Here is a 23,150-nt window from a genome sequence, read left to right on the forward strand (position 1 = left end):
AATCATTTTCTTGGTTGAGTATTATGTTTAAGTCAACTTTTCTCATAAACTATCAAAGCTATTGCTTTAAAACTTGCAACAGTTTTTCACCATCATAAGTGGACACTGTACATCAAGAAACATAACTCTGTCCTGCTTTTTGCAACAATGATGGCCCTTTTTAGACTTAGAAAATCATGGGTAGGACAATATTTCTATTACACAAAAAAAATCAGATGAGCGTCAGCACCCGCAAGGCGGTGCTCTTGTTCTATTTTTAGATCTACTGACCTAGTTTTTGACCGCACATGACTCTGTTTCGAACTTAACCTAGATATCATCAAGATAAGCATTCAGACCAACTTTCATGAAGATCCCATGAAAAATATGGCCTTTAGAGAGGTCACAAGGTTTTTCAATTATTTGACCTACTGACCTAGTTTTTAGGGCACGTGACCCACTTTCGAACTTGACCTAGATATCATCAAGATGAACATTCAGACCAACTTTCATACAGATCCCATGAAAAATATGGCCTCTAGAGAGGTCACAAGGTTTTTCTATTATTTGACCTACTGACCTAGTTTTTAAAGGCACGTGACCCACTTTCAAACTTGATCTAGATATCATAAAGGTAAACATTGTTACCAATTTTCATGAAGATCTCATGAAATATATGGCCTCTAGAGAGGTCACAAGGTTTTTCTATTTTTAGACCTGCTGACCTAGTTTTTGACTGCACATGACCCAGTTTCGAACTTGACCTAGATATCATCAAGATGAACATTCAGACCAACTTTCATACAGATCCCATGAAAAATGTGGCCTTTAGAGAGGTCACAAGGTTTTTCTATTATTTGACCTACTGACCTAGTTTTTGATGGCACGTAACCCAGTTTCAAACTTGACCTAGATGTCATTAAGATGAACATTCAGACCAACTTTCATACAGATTCCTTGAAAAATATGGCCTTTAGAGAGGTCACAAGGTTTTTCTATTATTTGACCGACTGACCTACTTTTTGATGGCACGTGACCCAGTTTCGAACTTTACCTAGATATCATTAAGATAAACATTCTAACCAATTTTCATGAAGATCTTTTGAAATATATGGCCTCTAGAGAGGTCACAAGGTTTTTCTATTTTTAGTCCTACTGACCTAGTTTTTGATAGCACGTGACCTAGTTTCGAATTTGACCTAGATATCATCAAGATGAACATTCTGACCAACTTTCATAAAGATCCCATGAAAAATGTGACCTCTAGGGTGGTCACAAGCAAAAGTTTACGGACTGACGCACGCACGCACGCACGGACGGACGACGGACGACGGACGCTGCGCGATCACAAAAGCTCACCTTGTCACTTTGTGACAGGTGAGCTAATAAAAAGGGACTATCAGTTGCAGAAGAAATAGCAGACTGGTTTATACATCCATGATGAATTTCAAAGAAAAAAAATCAACATCCAAAAATTAAACTACATTCTAGTGCATCTTTACCGACAAGGCTGCGTGTACCACAAAGCCAATTGAAACAAATGGAAACAACCAAAATAGACACAGGAGTTATCTTGGAGACAACGCGAATACATAATACGGCTAAAGTGATGCTCTTTTTCATATGCAGTCTTAGGTAACTGAGGTTCTTAAAATCAATTAAACTTATTTTAAGATTATAGCTGTAAAAAGTTCAAAGATTGTTTTGACAAATATAAAGTTACATTATTATTGTTAAACTTGAAATAGATTTTAAACTATTAAAGCTGTTTCTGCATTTTAAAATATATTAAAAAGTGTACAAAATCATAGGTTTTTTGATAGCCATAGAAACCCTTAAAATGCCCTTGATACAATGTAAAAAAGTATCATGCACGTTGAATGCATTTACAAACTATTATGTATAACATTTCATTTAAGTAATTTAAACCAATTACTCCACGGTCAAATCGGGACTAGGACTTTCGTCATGCATGCAAGATTACAGTGCATGCATACAGGGTGTTTTTTTGTGAAACATTATATAAAAGTAGTGAAGAAATATACTTATTTGTACCCAGTTAAAGCAGACACGCACAGAAAGAAATCGTAAAGAATTCTGGCTGAATATTCATTAATAGAAATATAATGATTGGACAGGCATATGTACTGGATTTATGCAAAAGAAAAAGAGGTAGGCTGTACATTAATTAGTCTACTTTTGTTTAAACTATGTACTGTCATTGATATAAAGTTTCTATCATTGTTAACATTTTTTGGATATTTTTCTGTTGTTTTAGTATTGTGAATGTTGTTTACCCTTTCTTTGATAAAAAGGATAGTTTTAAATCATTATCATTGTGGTGTAGAGGTGTATTCAAAGATAATCTGAAAATTTACTGATTTTTTTCTGTGCATAAATTTACGCATTACGTATGAAAACACCGTTTGAAAATGTAAAACTAATCCATATACAGAAGGAAGTATATATACTTCCTATACAGTGTAGAAGCCTAGCGCATTAAGTTAAAATCACAGCAAATGTAGTTTAAAGCATCGCATATAAAGTTAAAATCACTACGCATAATATGTATATATTATATACAAAATCACTGTAAATACAGATAAGAATTGAATTCGAATACAAGGATGAATACACATAAAAAGCTGCGCATTCAAAGTAAAAAAAAAAAAAAAACAACAAAACAACAACAACATGACACATACAGTCAAGGTGCACATATACAAAGCTGAACGACCGCATATAAAGTTAAATATACTGCACGATCAAACACATGAACAGTGTTTTGTGCATTATAGCATTATATATATGCATAAGCTGCTAATATAGACAGAGACACCAAGAATTGCTTTATCAAGATTAAAAGACAGTCTTAGCGTTCCATACTAGTATAAAAATCTATAAAATTTGGTTACTTTTTTCTTGTTACAGGATTAAGATAATTTAGATAATTGTATTTCACGTCCATGTTTGGTACAGACAAATATACAGACATTAATGTGTGTCTGAAAAGTCTTAAACACAATGAAAAATCCATATATATAACTAGTTCCGGAAAGTGCATTTCTAGGTGCATTATAATTCTAAGCTGTTTATTTAAGAAATAAACGTTTGCAGAACCGTGTTTTAACATTATTTATACACATTAGGCGGTTGTACGTCGGGCGTAATAATTTCATGAGGGCGCAGCCCGAGTGAAATTATTTCGTACGACGTATAACCGCCCAGGTGTATAAATACTGTTCAAACACGGTTTTGCTATAAATTATTTCGACTTTAATATATCTTCTCTTATTTAGATAAAATATGACAGAACTGTTTATTTGCGCATGTATGGCGCCAAATGGTAGGCCGTCGAGCTCCTTTGTTTATACACACCGGGACCGGAATACGCCACGCAGAATAGTTCCATTAGGGCGCAGATGATGGCAAATTTTTATTATTATAAACCAACAATCTTTTTTGTATTGTAGACAGAAAATTAAAACATTCGATCGTTCACACATCCTGCATATAAATCATCGTGATTCAGCACTTATTTTATTTCAGTTTTCATTATTTGAAAGTAAATGTAGAGTAGATTGGATAATTCTATTAAGCCCCACAATAATTGATTCCGTTTCTTTATGTCCAGATGATGATGGCGGTGAAAAAACCGAAAAGAACCAAACAGCTGCCTCAACGTTAGTATCAGCCGGGGACCAGTCAACACAGGAAATATGTAACACGTTGCGAGTCATTGAATACTGCAAAGTAGAGCAGTTAGATTATGATGACTGGGACGACAATGATAGTTTCATTAATAGCGACACGGAAAATCACGATATTGAAGAACTTGTGCCAGAGGACCTTAGTTCAAAGGTTAAGGTCACTCAGAATGACCCCGAGATTGAGGAATCAAATAGAGATGATAGTAATGTTAGTTCACTGCAGGCAGACAAACGTGAGTTAAAAAACAGTTCAACGGAAACCAAAGAAAACCGTGAAGAGCATTTAAACAAACAATCCAAAGAAGATATGTATAGTTTCCAGTGTCCTGTAAGTATATTTTATTTGGCATTTAATATGTGAAAGATTCTTGGCTGTCATGTGACAAAAGAATATATGTGCAATACATGATGCCAGGCCCGAAACTACAGCACTGATGTTTTAAACAAATAAGAAATTGTCAACATACCAGAGCCTACAAATGACTGTAAATCCTGTGAAAGAAGCGGCTAATCTATTTTTACAGGCCTTGACCAAACCAACCCCATATTACTTAAAAACGGCAAAAATGACTATTTTCTCAAAAACTTGTGATCTCAGCAATATTCACAGTAGTGGCATATTTTTTTTTTTCAAAATAAAAATTCTGTCCGAGATTCAGCGCAGACGGTAAACATTCTGGTTGCAAACAATGTATATATTTTTTCAGTCATCGTCAATTTGAATATGTTCCATATTGTGTGCGCCATTTAAGGCTCCTCTAAATTTTTTAATTGATAAAGGATAATTCCAGTACACTGAGTTCTTTCAGATATCCTGCAAAAGATAAAAACACAAATGACAAAATATTGGACAAACTTTGTGTACTCTGATTAGTTTTGATAAAAGGCGGGAAAAATCCGAGTTGTATTGTTCAACACTAGAAAAACTAGATTTAAAAAGTTATGGTCATTGATTCGCAGAATCGTAGCTTGACAGCATTCAAGCCTTTCTCTGATGAAAAGAATGACGATGTTATAATTTTGTAATAATTATAAAATTATATTGATAATAACATTGAAATTGGTATGTGATGCCGATGAATGTCTAAGCAATAATGGTTCTTGTTTTTTTTTATTTTTATAGTGTAACAGGAACTGTTCCCCAACCCTTGACATCTCCCTTAATATTTCCAAGAAAATATATTCTGCCCCGGGTTTTAATTAGCCTAGGGTATTTCCTAGAAAATATACACTCGGGCGCTGATTTCCTATGAAATATTATTCCCCGTGTTTAATTTATTCTAGGGTATTTCCTAGAAAATGTACACTTGGGCGTTGATTTCCTAGCGGGTTTTATTTAGCATAGCATATTTCCTCCCATACTGAACCCAGTTTTATTGCCCAACTATGTTTGTTGAACACGTCTGCATTGTACTTGTCATATATTTGTGCATGTGAATACACCAAATATCAACATATATATGTGAAAAATTGACATCTAAAGTATTTGATATTCCTCGACCCTTGACGTTTCAGTACAACAAGTGATAAAACATTTTTGCTGTTTGACAATAAAATGCATACCTGTACTTCCGGTAAAATATTTCTAGATGTATATCACTTTCAGATCTGAAGCCATGTATATAACGCAGCACTTTTCGGGTAATATATAACGTTACTCAAGTCTCATTCTTTTTCATTTCTGCAGTTAATATTTCACATTTGGGTACTTCACGTTTCACTATCAATTTCATTTCAAAATAAGTCTTTGTGCTTTTTAGTAGCTTGAATCTATTTATACTTGGTTAATTCAAATTATTTTACAGTGTCGTCTGCATATATAGTAACATAAAAAGGCAGTTGATAGTCACGTTTTAGTATAGTGAACATATCGTATGATGCAGGTTTATGGACCTGACCTAGGTCCGATAGGTTGAGTTGAATATCTCCTTGGTCAGGTTAATATACTTGGATATTCACCGAAAGTATTTTATATGATGAGTAGACATAAAAAGAGCAGTGCGTTTATACGATCTAATAGTAAAGTGAATGCTAAATTTTTGCAAGGTAACTGTTTGTAGTCAATTAACCCTGTTCTACTGAAACGACCGTAATGTACTGGAATGAGATGCATTATATCTAGATACATGACATAATCTGCAAATATTACTTCCATGTTTTATAGTTTATTTACGTCTCATTCATTTACAAACATTTAAATATACATACAGCATAAAACAATTGTATTGTAAATGACCGTTCTAACTAGAACTACAAGAGACAATATACATATTCAAATGTGCTTTTATAAAACCAGTATGAATAAAATCTCTGTTCAAGGTGGAACTAACTAGAAGCTGAGTTGCAAATCAAATGAGTAAGTTAAGAGAGTACATGAATGTATGAATGTGGTGCAACTGACTGAGTGAGTACATAATATGTGTACTGATGTTGAGTGTGTACATGAATGCATAAAGTTTAGTAAATGACCAATTAAGTACATGAATGTACGACAATTGAGTAAGTGACCGAGTGGGAACAGGAGTGTACAGATGTTGAGTAAGTGACCGAGTAAGTACATAATATATGTACGGGTGTTGAGTGAGTACATGAATGCACGAATGTTGAGTAACCGAGCGAGTGAGTACATGGATACAGGCACAGGTGTTGCGCGTGTACATGAATGCTGAATAACTGACCGAGTGACTACGTGCATGTATGGATGTTTAGAAGTGACCAAGTGAGTGCATGAGTGTACGGATGTTGAGTTAGTGACCAAATAAGTACATAGTGAATGTACAGATGTTGAGTGAGTACATGAATGTATGAATGCTGAATAACTGGTCAAGTGAGTACATAAATGTACGGCTGCTGAGTAAGTGACCAAATGAATGCATGAATGTAGTGTTGAGTAAGCGACCTCGTAAGTGCATAATACATGTACATATGTTGAGTGAGTGCATGAATGTACGAATGTTGAGTAACTAACCGAGTGAATACGAGTGTACGAATGTTGAGTAACTGACCAAGTGAGTGCGTGAAAGTACCTATATTGAGTAAGCGACTGAGTGAGTATACAGATGTTGAGTAAGTGACCAAGTGAGTATATGATACATGTATTGGTGTTAAGTAAGAGACTGTGTGATTACATGAGTGTACGTATGTTTAGTAAGTGACCGAGCAGGTACATGATTAAATGTACATATATATATACTCTATTTACCTCTCATTTTAAAATACAATTCACGCTTACAATTTATAGGAACATAAAATCATATGCAAAACCATTCTATTAAAAAATCATAGGAGACTGAAATAGCTACTATAAATACTACACACTATTAACTTATTATTACTATATATTAAGATATATATTTAAAAAATTGTATGTAAAAACCCGAGAAGCTGGCATTAATCTGGGCCTTTTAATACCTAAAAACTGCCATAAAAAGAAACAATTCCCTTAAAACACTGAAAAGCCAAAACAACACTAATGTGTAATTGGTAAAAAATGGTTTAAGAAATCAATTATTATAACAGATCAGATCAGTTATAAACTGATTAATACCAGCCTCTCGTTTAAACATAAAATTCTTTATTACAGTCTCTTCCATATTTTTACATATATTACCGTGTATAATTAAGACATAACAGCTCTTAAGAATACATGGCAACTTTCTTAAGCTACATGAGACTGTGCAACCTAACTATAACTAGAGCTACAACATTTCCAGTTATTTAAAAACAAATATACGATCATATTAAAAATACTACATCTTTTCTAAAAATATATATCCATGTTATTTACATAAATTTATTTATAGATTGTATTAAATATTTGCATTTTTAGACAACAATGTATGACTTCTAACTTTAATGATATTACAACAGGTTTTTGCTAATATTCTAATCATATCTGGGTGTGTAAATAGAAACTGAAATTTTTCTGTATTGCTCATAGTACAATAATTACTGTTTACAGCAACAGCTTTACTAGTTAAGATAGATCTGTCGGACTCATAACTGGGACACTCCAAGAGCACGTGCATTTCATTTTCTACCCCATATTTACATAACGGACATAGTCTTTCGTGCTCTGGTATGTTTTCATAGCGGCCCGTTTCTAGCCTTAATGGAGCGACGCCACATCTAAATTTGGCCAGTGCTGATCTATGTGGGTAAGACATGTGTAGCTTACAGTAATGTTCAACCTGGTATATGTCCTTAAATAACTTATAAGATCTAAGCTTGTTTCTACCTCTTCCCGACAGGCCTGATACCCTGGAAATATCATTATGCCACTGTGTAGTATGTTCATTCATTATAACACCTGTAATATCTTTTTGCAACTGTTTTGAGGAAAATGGGACCTGTAAGTATGTATGCAAACCACTAGCAGTTAACTTTTCCTTTACATTATATGTCCAGTTTTTACAATTACGACCGGCTTTACTTAAACACCAGTTAAAAATCTTCTTATTAATTCTATAGTCATGATAGTACAAACAACGACTCCAATGGTTACATACAGTTTTCCATTGCTCTATTACAATAGGTTTCCAACCCATATCACCTTGTACCGCAGCATTTGGTGTGTACTTTCCCGTGCCCAGGTAAAATCTCATCGCCCTGTGGTGCACTGCATTAATGCAAGAAAACGATCTTACACCCCAAATAGCTGCTCCATAATTAATTATGGGTACAACATTTGTGTAATACAATTAAGTATATATATCATACGGTAAACCACCAAAACTTTTGTATTTGGCGATGAGAAGCCCCAGAGCACGTCCAGCACTTTGTGCGACCATTTTAGCAGTAATAGCATAATCAAGGTATTCTGTTAACACTAAACCAAGAAAAACATATTTACTAGAGTATTCTATAACAGTTTCACCACATTTAAAAGAGTAGTTAGATCTTGGTACAGAGTTTGGTCTAAAGTGAACAATGCTACTTTTACTTGCATTAACAGACATTTTGTTTAATAAACACCAGTTGTTTAACAATGATAACATTTCTTGTAGATCTACTTCGTTTTCTGCTAACAGAACAATATCATCTGCATATAACAATATACACACACGTTCATCCCCCATGCTAATTCCTTTGTTTAAATTTTTCAACAAAATTGCCAGATCGTTTACATAGATGTTAAACAGTACTGTTGACAAAGAACACCCTTGTCTTAAACCAGATGTAACATTAAACCATTCAGTACAATAGCCATTTACACGTACACAACATGCGACATCATGATACAAAGATCTTACAGCTGAGAACATCTTTGTCGACATTCCGGCATTTATCAATTTTGACCAAAGTAAATTTCTATCAACAGAATCGAAAGCTTTCCGGAAGTCCACGAATGCACAGAATGTAGACTGTTTATGTTTCTTTCTGGTATCTATGATATTTGTTAGACTAGATAAATGATCTATAGTACTACGCTTTTGCCGAAAACCATTTTGTTCCTCAACAATAAGATCTTTTGAATCAACCCACTTTACAATTCGCTCATTGAGAATACTTGTGTATATTTTGTACATGGTAGAAGCTAAGGAAATGCCGCTGTATGACATAGGATTTCTTGGGTCATTTGTAGATGACTTAGGTATTGGATTTATTATGCTTTTCGACCAAAGTGCTGGAACTCGTCCAGTTTGAAAACAGACATTAAAAAGACTGTGTAAAATAAAAAGTGAAGCATCATTTTTTAAAACTTCTGCTGGAATAAGGTCCACACCCGATGCTTTACCAAGTTTTGCCTTAGCTAATGCTTTACTAACTTCTAATATACCTATATCAGCATCCAAAACATGATCTATTACATTTTCTGAAATGTTATTATCAAAGTTGTTAACTGTATTATTGGTATTGTAAAAATTATTGAAATCCATTTTCCATTTATGTAATACAACCTTAAGGTCATCAGAGATTTCACCATTATCCAACACGACCTGTAAAGGTATAGACCTAGAACGCTCATTTGCTATACCTGTTTTACCAATGGTCTTCCAAAACTGTACATTGTCAGACTCTAAGTCTGACAAAATATCATTTTGAGTTTTATACCAGTAAAATCTCTTACAACGTTGTACTTCCCTGTCAAACTGCTTTCTAGTACTAACATAAATGTGTTTGAGCTCAGCTTTCTGAGATCTATTTGAACATTTCAACCAATTACGCTCAGCAGTATGTACAGATTTCCACATTTCAGACAGTGTTCGATTCCACCAAGGCTTAGATGCTCTACCTCTATTTTTTGCAGAATTGTTGGGATATATAGTTTTATAAGATATTTTTTCATACATTTCTGATCTTACTATATTACACCATTCATTGTATGCCATATCTATATCAGATTGCAATCTAAGACCCTGTTCAAGTGTTACGATTAGAGCATTTAGTTGTCTTACTGTACTTTCGTCAGACAGAAAACTTTCTGAAATATTTCCATAGTCAAACTTGTCAAAACTTTGTTTTGGTACATTCTCCAACAATGTTAGATCTTGCAATCCTACAGACACATCAATCTTCCAAAGAATAACAGAATGGTCAGGAATATTGTTGTGAAATAATTTTATGTCTGTATAACTTGTAGGTTTGTAAATAAGAAAATTACTTTTTGCGGTGAATGTCACTTTCTATGAATTTTCACACATACGAATTCGTCACATGTGTGAAAAATTCGTACGAATTCCTCACACATTGTGTGACAAATACGTACGAATATGTCACACATTTGTAAAAAAAAATAGTTCTGTACCTATACCCCACTCAAAGCAGAAACGTATACTTCACAAGTCAAAAAAGGGTAGAAAAACATATGAGCCGTGCCATGGGAAAACCAACATAGTGGGTATGCGACCAGCATGGATCCAGACCAGCCTGCGCATCCGCGCAGTCTGGTCAGGATCCATGCTGTTCGCTAATAGTTTCTCCAATTCCAATAGCCTTTAAAAGCGAACAGCATGGAGCCTGACCAGACTGCGCGGATGCGCAGGCTGGTCTGGATCCATGCTGGTCGCATACCCACTATGTTGGTTTTCTCATGGCACGGCTCATATTTATATTTATTGTTTATTATAGTCTCATCTACATACAAATACATTACATCAATAATATATATGCATATAGCCATTCTATAACAGAATTATAAAAGACTTATATACCACGACTTTACAGGTTAAAACAACAATATATTACAGGATAAGATACATAGAACGTTTGCAAATCATTACATATAACACGTTATGTAACCCTGTATATCAGTTCCTCCCATTATAAAATATATATATACACATACATACACACCATACATACATACACATACATACATATATATACACATACATATATATACATGCGTATATATACATACACACATATATACATACAATACATACGCATATGCATGGAATGTCTAAGACACTTAAAAACAAGAGTACCGCCTTACGGGTGCAGACGCTCATGACTCTATATAACAGAAATATTGCCCTATCCTTGATTATCTAAGTTCAGAAGGGGTCACAATATAGAGTTATGTTACTTGCTGTGCAGAGTCAGCCTTAAATGGCGAATAACAGCTCCAAGCTTTATAGCAAAAGCTTTGACAGTTATGGAGAAAAGGTGATCTAATTTTAAAACATAACCAAGAAGTCTGAAATTTTCTAAGTCCAGAAGGGGCCATAATCCCTACAAAAAGAAGGACGAAGTTACGTTTGTTACATATGTAAAAATATTGTTCATACGAAAATTTCACACATTCCAAACAACAGTTTATGCCACTTAGACAGATCAGGGCGTGGGGAGGGGGGCATATTGTTTTTTGCTATGCTTGAAAGAGCCTCATTTTTCACAGAACGTCAGAACATACTGAGTAGATGACCCATGCAGAATTTTGGGTCACTGGATCAAAGGTCAATGTTACAGGGGATAAAATGTCATATTGGTCAGCACTCAATATCTTGATTATCCTTTGACACTGATTTTTCAGTCCGTCGCATTTCGTATCCGGTCAGTTATTTCATGATTCACGGATCGGTTTGCAAATAACTTTGCAGAAGTGTTGGCCACATCTTTACAATGTGTAGCGTGCAAGACCCAGGTCCATAGCATAAAGGTCAACAACATAGTGCACTTTGAACTTTAAACATTATTGATTTTCACTATATAAGAATAGTGATGGTGTTGTTGGTGTCGGGTACATTACTTTGCCATGCATAGTGGGATTATAGAATGACTTGGCAAAAATGTTAACAATAAGAACTGCCGTCCACTTTAAGCCCGATGCTTTGCGGAAGGGCTGTCGATAAAGTTTGCTAGTTTCGGGAACCTTTCGGTATCATTAATCAATAAAATGGGCGGAGCCTTGCCATCGGGCTCGTTCGGCATGTATTCGAGGAGTGGCATACGAACGGTTGTGGTATAAACGCCGAAACCTATCCGAAGTAGCCGAATGCGACGCGGAATAATGCCGACAGCTCCAGAATTGACTCCCGAATGTTTCCCGATCATGCGGAAAGGTTGCGGTAACATTGCAGAACATGCTGAAGAGTTGCCGAATCGTTGCCGATAGAATGCCGAAATGTTGCCGATTTGAGAGTCGGGAATATAAATAATGCCGAACTACTATCTTGTTATGACTTGGGATCTAAGGGTCCCGGTTTCGAGCCTCACCAGGGGCTGGCGACTTCACACATTGGGGCTAAGTACTGGTCTTTCCCAGGAAAGAAAGCCCCTGTGTATCGGTGCTATACATCCGGCACGTAAAGGAACCAAGGGAGTCTATTCGAAGAAGAGCTAGGGCCTGGTGCCCGGATTCCCTTGTATCTTCACTCTGTCTTAAACTGCTCTCCCTTGAGCAAAACCTGTGAGGTAAGTCACCTACCCATACCTCGAAAAGACCGCTCGGGATGGCTAAACAGATTACGAAGCCTTGCAGAAGGCTTTCCGAAGATGCCGAGTAAATGGCGACGGGTTCCCGAACATCCCGAATGGCTGCCGATGGTTTGCCGAAAATCCCGAAAATCCCGAAAATCCCGAAACTGTCCCGAATAAAACATACGGCGTCCAAATTTTAAACTTTTAAAATTTGGATGCCGAAGAGTTTTCGATACTGACTTGGCCCCGAAGTGCCAGAAGGGTTTCCAGAAGGACACGGAAGGGTTCCAGAACATCGCGAAGATATGCCGAAACATCCCGATTTTGCGAATCCACTTCGGGGGCCTAGTGGACGGCAGGTCGAACATGAAAACGTGTCGCGTGTAAGACCCAGGTCCGTCTTAAACGGAGAAGGTCAGAGTGCACTTTTGAACTTTGTTGATTTTCACTATGCAAGTATACGGTGATCGGCCTGTCACTTTGTCATTCGTGATGGAATTTCAAAGCATAAATATTCACCATAACATCACGATGTGTCGTATTCAAAAACTGTACATATACATGAAGGTCAAGGTCTCAGTGCACTTTTGGACATTTCCTTAAATGTAAAGTGTATTGATGGTACCGTTGGTCTGGCGTTGAAATCTCGACACCAGCATTCTATTTTTTAAATTTTTTTTATTGTTTTTTTTTTCTGAAAATATAAAAATGGTTGCTGGTCAATTGGTCAGTAGCTTATGTTTGCATTGTTTTGTGGTAAAATAACTTGTTCTCTTGAAAATCTAGCCAGCGTTCAGTATCGGCCAACTTCAGTGCTTTCAGTGCTTTGCAGAATAGCGCCAGCAGAATAGCAGAACAACTTGCCAAGATGTTCACTTTTGACCTTGACCCCCCGCCCCCATCCCCCCCCCCCGCCCCCAAAAGATGCCCTTGAAATTTGTCGTTCTGCTATTCCGCTGGAGTTGTTCTGCTAATCTACTGGAGTTTTTTCTGCTATGCTGCTAACTTTGATCCCCACCCACCATCCCAAAAATACACCCCCTCCCTAAGAAAAATATTTTCCAAGATGTCCACTTGAACCCACCCCCTCCCCAAAAAAATCTCCCCGCCCCATAAAAATATTTTCTTGCCAAGATGTTCACTTTTGACCTTGACCCCTCTCCTTCCAAATATGCCATTGAAATTTGTCGTTCTGCTATTCTGCTTGAGTTATTCTTCTATTCTGCTGGAGTTGTTCAGCTATTCTGCTAACTTCACACAGACCCTCTGTTGAACCGTGATTTTCGCACACGAATTCCTCACACATGTTTGTGAAAATTTCGTTGGTGCTAAGAGGTGGTTAAAAATGGGGCAAAAAAATTCACAATACCTACTTGTGATATATTCGTACGTATTTGTCACGCATTGTGTGAGGAATTCGTACGAAATTTTCACACATGTGACGAATTCGTTTGTGTGAAAATTACTGTTCCACAGACCACCATGTGGTGAGTTATCGATCAGCGGTTTTACGGCTAAAAGTATTGCTTATTATAAAATTTAAATATTCAGATGTGAAATTAAAAGGACTGTAGGAAAAAACATCGAATGATATTAATAGTAGACGGGAAATGAGGTATATTATAACATGAAACTTGGCGAAATAAGACCCCCATCTGAGAAACATTATACAGTTTAACAGCAAAATTAGACCTAAACTGGTAGACAAATTAAACTTAAAGATGTATCTCACGACATATTCTGTTACACACTGACACTTTCATAGCGCCGTCCATGTTAATGTTATTATTACTATAGATTGTTTTGTTAAAAAACATCCCATACTATATCAGAGCCAAGAACGGTATGCGAACGTGTTGCCTATATTTAAGAAAATTAAGAAAAGTATCCTAGAAATTTTCATTTTAATAATGAAATTCCTGCTTTTGAACTAGTTAAGCCGTATGAGATGGATTTATCACAGTTCAATTAACTACAGTTTGATAAACTGTACAAAAAGTCTCACATCTGGCTTCAAGTTTTATTTTGCATTTAGCCGACCGGTTTAGCTCATTAGGGACAGCTCAGTTGTGAGTTTGATCCCTGGGCGAGCCGTATGTTCTCCATGCCGATTTGATAAAAGACATTGTTTCTGAAATCTCCCGGTTCTCCACCTCTGATTCATGTGGAGGAGTTGACAGTTACTTGCAGAGTACAGATTAGTACTCAGTGCAGAATTCCGAAACACTGATTAGGAAAACTAACGGAAATACTTTTTAAAACGGGCTTTAAACCCAAAACAAATGTACAAATTATTCTGATTATTTAACTTTCATTTTTTCCAATATACCGGTATTATCAGTTTTTTGACACATTAAATAAAGGATAAATTCGATTTATTCGCTATATCTTTTAAATGGTTTAAGATAACGAATTTGCTTCGGTGACAATCGTTGATTTAATCTTTCATCTAAATGATGATATAATTTTAGAAAATGTAAGTTTATCATTTCACTTACCCTTTGAACCGTTTATATTATCACCCTTGTTTTCCATTGAAATCAATAGTAGAAGTCTAATTTTGGACAAAAGTTTTGTCGATATATTGCGCAAAATACGGAAAACGGAAAAAATAATCGTTTTTGCTTCGGCGATGTTTCAAAGAAAAATTATTGCTTGACTCAACTGTGTAAAAATAAAATAAATATTTTTAATATTTCGCTTACCTTTTTGTGCCTTTTATACAATCACTATTACTTTTAAAATTGAGACTCGGACCGGCACGGAAATTTCCGGAGTTTCCCGAATGCGAGTGGAAATATCTAAGCAGATGACTCGGTTACTTTAGATGTTTACAGCGAATTTGTGATCTAAAGATAAATGTTTATGCCCAAGTCAATTTATGTTTTAGATCATCATTATTTATCCGTTTTAGGTCTTTTATCTTTTCCTAAAATGATTTAAACTTGTTGAAAACGCCTTATCATCACATATTTCGGCACTGCAAATGCACGGTGTAAGAAGAAACGAGGAGTTAACAAAAATAGATATATACAGATTTTTTATTGAAAAAAAAATGACACACACAAAAATGAAGTTGTGTGTTCTAAGAGAAAGTGTCTCAAATTGTTTTCTTTCGACAATCATAATATGACCCGTGGATATATAATTATATTTGAACCGTATTTTTAACATGTTCACATGTACGTTAGAATCACCACAACTAGAGAGATCAAAAAATCAAAATGTGTGTAGTAGGTATTTATTTAAATTATTTATTTTAGAAAAACTATTATTGCTTTCCGAATTAAATCGGGTGTATATGTATCTGATGAATTATAAGATGGTGTGTAAATTATCCACCTTTCAAACAATGATCTGTTAGCATGTTTATTTCAGAAAAGAATGAATGTCTGAATGTGTAAAGTAAAGATTAATTTTGGAAATTGACGAATTAATAATTGTTCATTTTAAATTCATTATTTTGTCAAAGTTGTTTATTTGTTTATATTTACTGTTGAAAACTGCCCGTGTCTGTTTTCATATGCTTAGCTACGTGCTTGACAATGTGATACTTTGTAAGTATTAGTTTTAGGTCATGGAGTAAGATGTTAAAATGGGGAAATTTAGGTTAACATGAAACGTTTCTTCAAATATGAAACTTACCAAGATTTATATTCTAAAATTGTTGGATAACCATCATCCGAATACAAAATTTTTACTATTTACACTGCTAAGTAGATAATTGCGCATAGGATTTAACTTTGTCACGCGAGTATAAATACATATAAAATTCATTTGGAAACAATTGTAATTGTATATAAATAAAAAATAGAAATTGTGCACTCGATTTATAACTGTGTTAAAATATATAAAAGAGGAACAGTACCATTTTTTATTCGAAGGGGTGTTCACTGAAAATTTACTGGATGAATAGCGAACAGTGTTGACCATGATCAGCATGCATTGTGTGCAGGCTGATCTTGGTCCGCACTGGTCGCAAAGGCAGACTTATTTATCGCCAGCAGGATAAAGGTTAATCTCATTTTTATTTTCTGTGTTTAAAGGACATTCGGTGAAATCACCTCTGCCTTCACATTTTATCCTCGATTTGGGTTGGATGTTAAAGTTAAATGAACAATTCAAAGTTGATATTTTTGTTTCATTTTCCACTTTGTTCGAATTTAGGATAAATTGCCCGAGAAAATGCTCCGATTCTTATGAACAGTTCACCCTGAAATATCCAGTTATACACCTAACACAAGCGTAAAACGCATGAATCGCATTATTTTTTAGGGTAGAGAAAAAAGGTGTAGATCTACGTATTCTGCATAACTATATGAGCGGCGTGGTGAGAGGCGGGCATTCTACCTCGTCGCTATAAAATCCAGCAGTAAAACTGCACAATTATACTCTACCATAATTAGTTAGGAAAATTTTCCGGTGGACAATTTAGCTGAGTTTGAGTAGTTGAAACTGGGCTCAATATTGAACAGAATTTGATAAATACTTCCGTGGTTATTTTGTCAAGATCATAGTCACATTTTCTAAAGTAGTGTTCATGTCTTTATTGGTGGAAGATTGCAATTTTGGGTGGTCTACTAGTTATCAAGGTCAGGATCATTGTTACTAACATAACATTTTCATTTCTAATAGGTCACTTAAATTTCGATGAACCATATCTTAAAGGAAAGAAGACTTAAGTTATTTTGGAGATTTCTGTGAAAATTAGTTCCAGCTAATGTAAGTTTTTGAGTATAATGAAAAATTTTCTGTTAATGTTTGATAGACAAATGGTAAACCTGGTTTTCGTAGAATTGAAATATGTTTTTTTTATAGTTATCAGCTGATGTTTATTTTTTTCAGGTATGTCATGTGACATTCAAATCAAAAGATGTACTCCAGGATCATTTATTTTCAACACAGGACATTGTGCACATGAAAGTCAACGTCGTACAGGAAGACATAATTAACCGCAAAGGACATTTGAACGAAGGCAACAGACCTATAGACTATAAAAGCCCTTCATCTCAGGATTCAAGTTCCGAACATTTAGATCTAAACATTGTCAAAGATAACGAACTGGCCAATAAACGTCAGCAAGATAAACATCTACCACTACAGATTCGGTCCCCTAGCGCAATTCCTGCACATTTGCCGTTAGTGAAAGAAACGAGCTACGAAAGTAATACGCGGGTGTATGAAGTCTGGTTTAGGTCTTCGGACAGTGAGATGGTAGACCCTCATGTATGTCTGGTGTGTTTAAAGAAGTTCTCGAGGCCGAGTGATCTGAAACTTCACACGTTGCTACACACAAGCCAGAAACCGTTCAGATGTGAAGTAAGAAAATTATTAAAGTGAGGACTTCGGAACTATATGCAGTTAACCAATTCCTATACGCTTATATATCTCCATATGTTTTGTCTGTCTGTTTTTGTTGGGTTCAACGTCAAAATTGAAGATACCTCATGTTGTATGTTGAAACCTCGCTTTGGGTATAGAATTATTTTAAGTGAGAAAGCCATCAAATTGACTTATAGAAGGTCGGTGGTTCTCCCCAGTGCCCGTTCGTGTCTGAAATAATGATTTAGAGAGGCACAGGAGGTCTTCCTTCCTCAGAAGCTGAGAAGTCTCCATGTCACCATTTGAGCCGTGCCATGAGAAAACCAACATAGTGGCTTTGCGAGCAGCATGGGTCCAGACCAGCCTGCGCATCCGCGCAGTCTGGTTAGGATCCATGCTGTTCGCTTTCAAAGCCTGTTGCAATTAGGGAAACTGTTAACGAACAGTATGGATCCTGACCAGACTGCGCGGATGCGCAGGCTGGTCTGGATCCATGCTGGTCGCAAAGCCACTATGTTGGTTTTCTCATGGCGTGGCACATTTAATTGTGTTGGTGTGACGTTAGACCCAATAAAAAGAAATTATGTCATATAATAATAATAATATCTCGGCTAACATTTTCTACTAGTCGAGCGTGCTGTCCTTCTGACAGCTGTTATATAACTTGAATCATATAAGTCTTATAATTCATTGTTATTTGAATCGAGAAAGAACTATATATAAAGAACATTGTGAAACTACAGTTTTAACCCATTTTACGAGGAAAAGTTGGAAATAATAAAATGTGTACAAGTAGATTGAAAGCTGTGTCAATCATAGGATGGCTGATACGAATTACATCTCACTTATAATTTCCGGTATTTTACCAAAAGCAATTGCTATACAAGAACTCTCGGAATGCTACCAAGGGCACAAAATGAATACGAATCAAAATTCAGAAGTTGTAAAACTGAGTTTCGAGACCAGTTTCAAAACTCATGCATCTAATTGGTTGTGTCTGAGCATATATTTTCAATTGACCAATGAAAAGCCTGCATTCTGAAACTGCATCTCCAAACACAGATTTATAATCTCGGAGTAAGTTCATCGTGTAAGAGTAAGTAAATGGGTTTAAATGAAACAACAATTATGATAGAAACTAATGTTTTCTTTTGAAGTTTTTGAATTTTATCTCTTCACTGTTTTTATATATTTCAGTATTGCAAAATACCATTTCGAACCAAACTTGACATGGAATACCATCTGAAATTAACTCATGCAGTGGATATAGACCTAAGTCTAGAAGACCGCTTCCTTCCGACGAAAACTCGTGCACAGACGAATCTCAGCCGGAGTGGTCACCTAACGAGCATCTCTAAAATAAATGGGTTAGAATCAGAAAGTTACAACAGGGACAATGTTGATTTCGATGAATTAGATGATGATGCCAAGTCGGCGAATTCATTTTGCCAAAATACAGGTACTGGGTTGAATATTGCATCAGACACACTATCTAAGGGGGGAAATTGTGAAACGGGTAACGATTCTAAATCGACACTAGATCTGAGCAACTCGCGATGCAGTAATTTGACGAGCAGTGAAGTACAGTCGGCCAGTAAGAGCGAGGGAATTGGTTTTGCCGTTGCACCATTTAAAAGAAGCAAATCGAATACTCAGAACGAAACAGTCTTAGTCACCAGGCTAGATCAGACCGGTGGAGAAAATTCTCCTATATTCAAATGCTACATTTGCAGTAAAATGTTTCCCACCCTATGCAGTACGCAGAGTCACTTATCGGTACATATTGATAAGACTAACGTTTGTTATCGGGGTTGCTTTTGTGACGACATCTTCCAGCAGAAAGCTTACATGCAGGACCATTTGAGACGTAAGCACGCCCCTGATATCTCGGCATTATATAGTACAAAGGATTCTTCATTTATCAACGATGTTCAGTCAGACGAGCATAGTTCATTTTCGTGCAGATTTTGTCTTAAAATGTTCGATAATATGTTCTCACTTCATAAACATACACACCTTCATACTTGGAGAAAGAATTTTTGTTGTAAAATATGCGGCAAAACATTCAGCCGGTACACCAATATGCAGATTCACATTTCCCGTCATCATAGGAAAATTGTCGGAAAGTCCAAGCTGAGGCCATCTTGGGTCAGAAGCAGACGGCACTTTGTAAATGTTTCCAAATTACCGCCCAAGCTTCTCACTGTTTTCCAGAAAAAAGCATCGGACGAACTTTTAAAGCGTATTAAAAAAACTTCAGTGCTCCTATATAAAGATAATACCATCAATATTCCACAATTCACACCAGCAGCAGACGGCAATATCTCTAACGTAGCAGATACAGCTTTTCCCAAGCATTTATCAGAAATGACGTCAGACAACCCATTGAACTATACAGACGAAAGTGATGATAAAATAAGGACTGCCCCGACTGGGCCACTTTTACCGTTGAAGCGTGATCTGTCACCATGTGGACGATCTTCCAGAAAATCCACACTAGTTCATTCATCATATAAAAATCACAAACCTTCAGACGACAGTGATGTACTTCTCAATTTTTCAAAATCTGACAGAAATCTTCAGGACACAAATAACAATAAAGCTTCAAATGGCATGTGCAAAGGTTTATCATCGGAAGTACAGCTACCGATTAGTGCCTATGATAAGGAAGCGATCGAGCGTACGTATGTTCTCAGTTCGACAAATCATGTTGACTCCCTGACCAGTCATTCGTCGTCAAGATCTGATACCTCACCAGAAGGTCGGGACAGCAAGGATGGTAAACGTGAAAGTATTCTCAGTCATCCTAAGGCCCCGTTCGGCCAGGAGAAGGCGGGACCTCTTTTGTCGCCCAGTTCCACAGACACCGGTCACACTCTGACTAAGACGCGTTCAAGGTATGGTGACAATTTTTTATATTATGGTCTCTATTCAAGTGATAACCTCAAATATAAATGGTCTCCATTCAAGGTAACTTTTCATATCGGTGCTCCCCATTCATACAGTGATAACGCTGCATGTTAAAAATTCCTTTTGGCATAGTTATAACTTTGCACGTTAATGGTCCCTATTCAAGGTATAGTGATAACTTTGCATGTTAATGGTCTCGAGATGCCAAACCTATAAAATGTAACATTTCAAAAGAAGCAAATTCAATTTTCTTGCAAGATGCAAAATGTTGAGTTAGAAATTTCATTTTATTTTCAAGTGTTCCATATTGTAGTTTTTTCCTTAAAAATTTAGCTTTGACGGTAGAACATTTTATAAAAAGCAGTGAAAGAAGATATGCTAAATATCAAAGAGGTAGCGATAATCTTTATGTTATGTTTTGGGTTGGTAACTGATACAGCATACTATGGATTAGGCTACAAAAAAGAGGTTATTATGGAAGAAACAATACACAGGTACCAGATTTACGTATGCGCAAGGATATATGTCCGTCCCTGGAAGAGCATTTCAAAAATAAATATAAACATATTTTCTCATGATAAATTGACGTATTCTTTAACCTTATTGTATTTACATGTGTATGAAATACCAACAGACTGTTGAACATTGTACAGAGAACAGTTTATATCAATAACAAATGTATGTCAATTAGCCTGAAAAAACGGGTAAAAGCCTTTATGTTTCTCGGACGGCGGATTAATCTGCCTTTAGTGAAAACTGTCCGGTTGATATTCTTCCAAGCTCCGAAATACGGTAGTTATAGGTCTGAACCTCTTCGCGGTGTTAACCTAAAAATTGTGTATTAACAGCACGTGAATTGCCTCTTTTCCTCCGTTAATACATGGGCGGTCCAGTGAAAAAAGTAGTATGCAAGAATAACTTTTTTAATGTTATAGACAGCGCTAAAAGCAGGAGCCCGTGTTATTAGTCAATAACGAAGAGACTGGCAAAATGCCGAGATTTCTTTATTCAAGGCTGACGGGAACGTAAAGTGCATTTTTTATCACTATCACGCGAAAGTTTAAAATACCGTCACTAGCAAACGGACTAACCGCACCAGCATGATAGAGAGCAACATAATAAACCAGGAGCTGGTTTACAAGCGCTTCCAGCTAATTACATGACTCGTATCTGTTAGAAACTTGTCCGTGACACAAATATAAGTATGGCCCTACTCGTATCTCAACACCCGAACTACATGACATCAATTTGGCCAGAAGTTGGCAACCTTGCTAAAGTGTATTGATGTAAATGAGTGACCATAGTTCTGGAATAAGGTCAGGGCCCCTCAAACAGAAATATAAGATATGGTCATTAGGTTGCAAGTATTATCAGCAGATAATTCGGACCAAGGTAGATTTACATAATACAAGGAAATGCGTTATCGAAATATGTGTGGATCAATTTTGAAAACAGTTATGGTCACTTAAGAACGGACAATCAAGGTTTTATACTGTAATAAGCAAAATTTAAAGTGATCCTTGGCACCCATCTCTACACATTTTTAGCTCGACTATACGAAGTATATGGAGAGCAGTCCTACTCACCTTGGCGTCGGCGTCTTTCCGCGTCCTCACCGTGGTTAAAGTTTTTTTTTACACTTTCTCTTTTTTCTCCTTATCTCTGTAATTACTTTACGGATTTGCTTTAAACTTAAAATATTTATTCCTCATCATCACCCACATCATACGGCACAAGGGCTATAACTCTAACACAAATATTTCATGAATTATCCCACAAATATTTCATGAATTATCCCCCTTTTTACTTAGAATTTCAGGTTAAAGTTTTGATGCACTTTCACTCTATCTCAGTTATTACTAAATGGATTTGATTAAAACTGAAAGTATTTGTTCCACATCGTCGCCTGCATCATACGACACAAGGCCCATAACTCTGGTACAAATATTTAATGAATTATCCCCCTTTTTACTTAGAATTTCAGGTTAAAGTTTTGATATACTTTCACTCTATCTCAGTTATTACTAAATGGATTTGATTCAAACTTAAAATAGTTGTTCCACCTTATCACCCACATCATACATGACACAAGGTGCATAACTCTGGCACCAATTATTCATAAATTATTTCCCCTTTTACTTAGAAGTTAAGGTTAATTTTGATGTATTTTCATTTTATCTCAGTTATTACGAAATTAATTTTAATTCATACTTGATGTAGTTGTCATCATCACCCACGTCATCTGACACAAGATGCATAACTCTTGCACCTATATTTTATGAATTATGCCTCCTTTTTGCTTAGAATTATACTTATATGGTGTTTTGATACACTTTATCTTTACCTCTCTTATTACTTAATAAT

At 35.9% G+C, this 23,150-nt stretch overlaps 1 protein-coding gene across 1 annotated transcript in view; it reads left to right on the forward strand.

Moving 5' to 3' along the window:
- Positions 1-2,023: 2,023 nt before the first annotated feature.
- The window catches only part of LOC123548290 (zinc finger protein 236-like), a 29,368-nt gene continuing 8,241 nt past the window's right edge, over positions 2,024-23,150 (forward strand). The window contains exons 1-4 of the mRNA XM_045335437.2: positions 2,024-2,151; positions 3,614-4,017; positions 17,400-17,873; positions 19,074-20,773. Coding sequence (XP_045191372.2) covers positions 2,106-2,151; positions 3,614-4,017; positions 17,400-17,873; positions 19,074-20,773 — 2,624 coding nt within the window. The 5' untranslated portion in view covers positions 2,024-2,105. The remainder of the gene's footprint in view (positions 2,152-3,613; positions 4,018-17,399; positions 17,874-19,073; positions 20,774-23,150) is intronic.

This window comes from Mercenaria mercenaria, chromosome 15 (assembly GCF_021730395.1).
Source record: "Mercenaria mercenaria strain notata chromosome 15, MADL_Memer_1, whole genome shotgun sequence".
In the NCBI taxonomy this organism is placed as follows: domain Eukaryota; kingdom Metazoa; phylum Mollusca; class Bivalvia; order Venerida; family Veneridae; genus Mercenaria; species Mercenaria mercenaria.